At 36.9% G+C, this 3,561-nt stretch overlaps 1 protein-coding gene across 1 annotated transcript; it reads left to right on the top strand.

Annotated features, from left to right (window-relative positions):
- The first annotated feature begins 273 nt into the window (after positions 1 to 273).
- Positions 274 to 2,743, top strand: LOC113359903 (replication protein A 70 kDa DNA-binding subunit B-like). The gene is made up of 9 exons (XM_026603468.1): positions 274 to 430; positions 516 to 779; positions 851 to 950; positions 1,035 to 1,169; positions 1,255 to 1,336; positions 1,432 to 1,549; positions 1,647 to 1,736; positions 2,468 to 2,626; positions 2,711 to 2,743. The coding sequence occupies exons 4-9, from the start codon at positions 1,166 to 1,168 to the stop codon at positions 2,741 to 2,743; spliced, it is 486 nt and encodes a 161-aa protein (XP_026459253.1). The 5' UTR covers positions 274 to 430; positions 516 to 779; positions 851 to 950; positions 1,035 to 1,165.
- Positions 2,744 to 3,561: the final 818 nt, after the last annotated feature.

Raw genomic sequence — 3,561 nt, 5'->3', positions numbered from 1 at the left:
CAACAAGGTTAGTGGCAATGTGTTTTAGTTTTTCTTTTCTTTTTTTTAGGGTTGAACTATCAGCCAGTTTAAAGCTTATTGGTTTTAGATTACTTATACAACCAATTGTTGGGTATTTGTTGTGTTTTGTTTTTTTTTTCATTTTTAGGGTTAGGCATTCGTTGTGTATTAGTTTTTTTTTTTCAAGGGTTAAACTATCGATATTAGTATTACTAATACATCCAGTTGTGATTTCGTTGAATTTATTTATTTATACCGGGTGAATAAGCGATTCAAATCTGCAAGGACAGTTTATACACCATTCGTCGATCTTGAACCAGGCAAGACAACTAACAAAGTTGTGAAAGTATTGGTATTGAAGATGTGGAAATTCGAAAACAAGAGTACTGGGAAAGTCTGGGGTCTTGAGATTCATCTTATGGATCATGAGGTGAGTATCTAATCTCCTCTGATGGATGTATACTGGCTAGCTGCTGGGCTGCTTTAATTTTTAAGTGTAATTGTGTTCATTGCAGGGAAATCAGATTCATGCTAAGGTGGGAAAGGATCACGTGGGGTTGTTCCTGGGAAAGATGAAGGAAGGATGTGTGTATTCTATTCGAAGATTTAGATTTGAATTGCCAACAACTGGTTACCGCATCGTTTCTTTTGAGTATGTTATGTTGCTGAACAGGCTTGCAAATACAGAAAAGCTGAATGATGACCCAAAAACATTTCCAACAGAAGTTTTTGAATTTCTGCCTTTCGGTGATGTTGCTGGGAGGAGGAATAATATACAGGTATGCATATGGTGACTTATTTAGTTGTTTTAAAAGGAAAAAAATGCAATTTATACATTTTTTTTTTGAAGCTGTCATTGGAAAGCTCAGATCTGCCTCTAACATTGTGAAAAAGACGATTATTGGTGATGGTGATATCTTGATGCGAGAAATTATGATCGAAAACGGGGGGTATACACAACTAAATTTCTCATTTAAATTTTTCAATGACTGTATCGTTCTGAATGATGCTGATATTTTTGGAATTGATGCTAGGGGGATGCAATTAAAGTAACGCTGTGGGCTGAGTTGGTGAAAGTAATTAGTGATGATTTAATAAAAAGTTCAGTGGATGTGCCTGCGGTTGTAGACTTGTAGTAGTTACTGGCACAACCGTAAAGGAACATATGGGTAAATTTAATTTATGTTTTTGTGATGTTAATGGAAGTGTATGATTGATGTCATGGTAGTAAAACTGACTTTTGTGGCGTTATAGGTACACTGAGTCTTTCTAGTACACCTGCGTCTAGGGTATTCATCAATCTGGCTGTTGATCAAGTGAATGAATTCAGATCAACGTAAGTTTCTCCATAAGTGTAATCCTCACTTTACTTATATAGTTGCAAAGAGTTGCTAACACTTTTTGATTTTAATGTATTTTTTTTTACTATAGAATTGGTACAGGCACAGCCGAGATTGGCAAGGACTATCTTGAGGAAGACAAGAATCCTTATGATAACATAGAAACTCTGTTTGAAATTACCGAGAAGATACAGTATGATGAAAGCAAGGTATCTGCCTATATGCCAAATGTCCATGTTACCAATAATGATACAATCAATTTATTTATAATCAATTTATTTATATGTCGATGTTTATGTGATGCAGAACACCACGTGCTTCTGTGAAGCGAGGATTGTTGGGCTGGTGGATAATGATGATTGGTACTATACGGCTTGCAGAACTTGCAACAAGAAGGTAGAGTACGAAGGGAGTCGTAGTTATTGCAGCAAGTGTGGTGATGATTACATTGTTGGATTAACTTCAACATAGAAGTCACTAACAAGCTGGTTAGGACAAGATTAGGAAATTGATGCAATCCTAAGGGAATTAGAAGTCATCTAGTTCTAAGAAAAGGAAAGACATGTAATAAGGTAATAGGACTAGGAAAAGGAATTCATAGTTCTATATATATATGATCACCAATGTTGTGGTTGATCATATGAGCAAGATTAGAGCTTGTGTTTAGTTTTGAGAGATTTTCTAGACATCAATAAAGAGAGTTGTCTTTATATAAGCTAAGTTTCATCTTGCAGTTGCCATTAATTGGTATCAGAGCTTGTCTACACCGAGCCATGGGAGACGAGAGCACCATCATACATACAAGATTTTTCAGAAGCACAGTTGAAGCTTAAGGGGGAGAATGTTGGATTAACTTCAACATAGAAGTCACTAACAAGCTGGTTAGGACAAGATTAGGAAATTGATGTAATCCTAAGGGAATTAGAAGTCATCTAGTTCTAAGAAAAGGAAAGACATGTAATAAGGTAATAGGATTAGGAAAAGGAATTCATAGTTCTATATATATATGATCACCAAAGTTGTGGTTGATCATATGAGCAAGATTAGAGCTTGTGTTTAGTTTTGAGAGATTTTCTAAACATCAATAAAGAGAGTTGTCTTTATATAAGCTAAGTTTCATCTTGCAGTTGCCATTATACATTGGAGATGTGCCTTGGTATCTATTCTATGTCAAGGTGAAGGATAAGATAGAAACTGCGACATTGACCATCATAGGGAAAAATGCTGAAAAGATTCTCGATTATACTGCTAAAGATCATGTTGACTATGAGACGTACTGCCAGGAGGTAAAAAAAAGTGCTATCACTCAGTTTTCATAAAATAATTTACTGTATCATGAGGCCTTAAAATAACTGTATTATATTGTGCAGATGAATCAACAAGATAAGGTTATGAAGGTTTAACTGAACCTATAATATAGGTCTTTTAGTCTTTGATGTGCAGAAAACAGGAGAGTGATGGAGTAGAGAACACTCCAAGTAAGTTACTTTGTGCTTCTAGGGACGGCCACTTCTAAAAAAACCGTCCCTAGAGGTTAGTTGTTGGGACACTCCACTTTAGCCGTCCCTAGAACTGTCCATTTGGGACGTCCCTGTCTGGCCGTCACTATTGGTCCACTAATAGGGACGCATTATTTTTAGCCGTCCCCAATAGATAGATTTTTGACGGTTGCGATTGAGTCATCAATAATTTAATTATTTTCACTACAAAACAGAAGGCTTCTAGGGACGACCCATCCTCAAAAAACCGTCCCCAGAATGCAGAAGTTGGGACGACCCGTCTAGCCGTCCTTAGCGATGTGTATTTGAGACGGTGCCAAAAAAACCATCCCAACTGGTCCATTATTAGGGATGAACTATATCCGAGTGTCACTACTGGTGTACTAGTAGGGACGGATTTTTTTGTGCGTCCCTAAAAGCTTCTAGCCGTCCCAGTAAGTAGAATCATCCAATGGTGGTGATTATATCGTCGGTAACTTAACTTCTGTACTCCCTAGAACATAGTGAAACTAATCTATTTCATTTTTCCTCTCAAGTTTTCATCGCCTATTCTGCTCATGTTTTCATCGACTCTACTAAAACCCTAAAACTCTCCTTAGTGCGATTCGTCATCACTTTCTTCTCCATCTCCTTCGTGATACTCATCAGAAGCGAAATCTTCACTTTCTTCTGCTATAAGTCTGTCAAATCTAGCAGATGCCCATCATGCAAACTTAGGGTAA

Source organism: Papaver somniferum, chromosome 3 (genome assembly GCF_003573695.1).
Source record: "Papaver somniferum cultivar HN1 chromosome 3, ASM357369v1, whole genome shotgun sequence".
NCBI lineage: Eukaryota > Viridiplantae > Streptophyta > Magnoliopsida > Ranunculales > Papaveraceae > Papaver > Papaver somniferum.
This window is presented reverse-complemented; position numbering and strand designations above follow the sequence as displayed.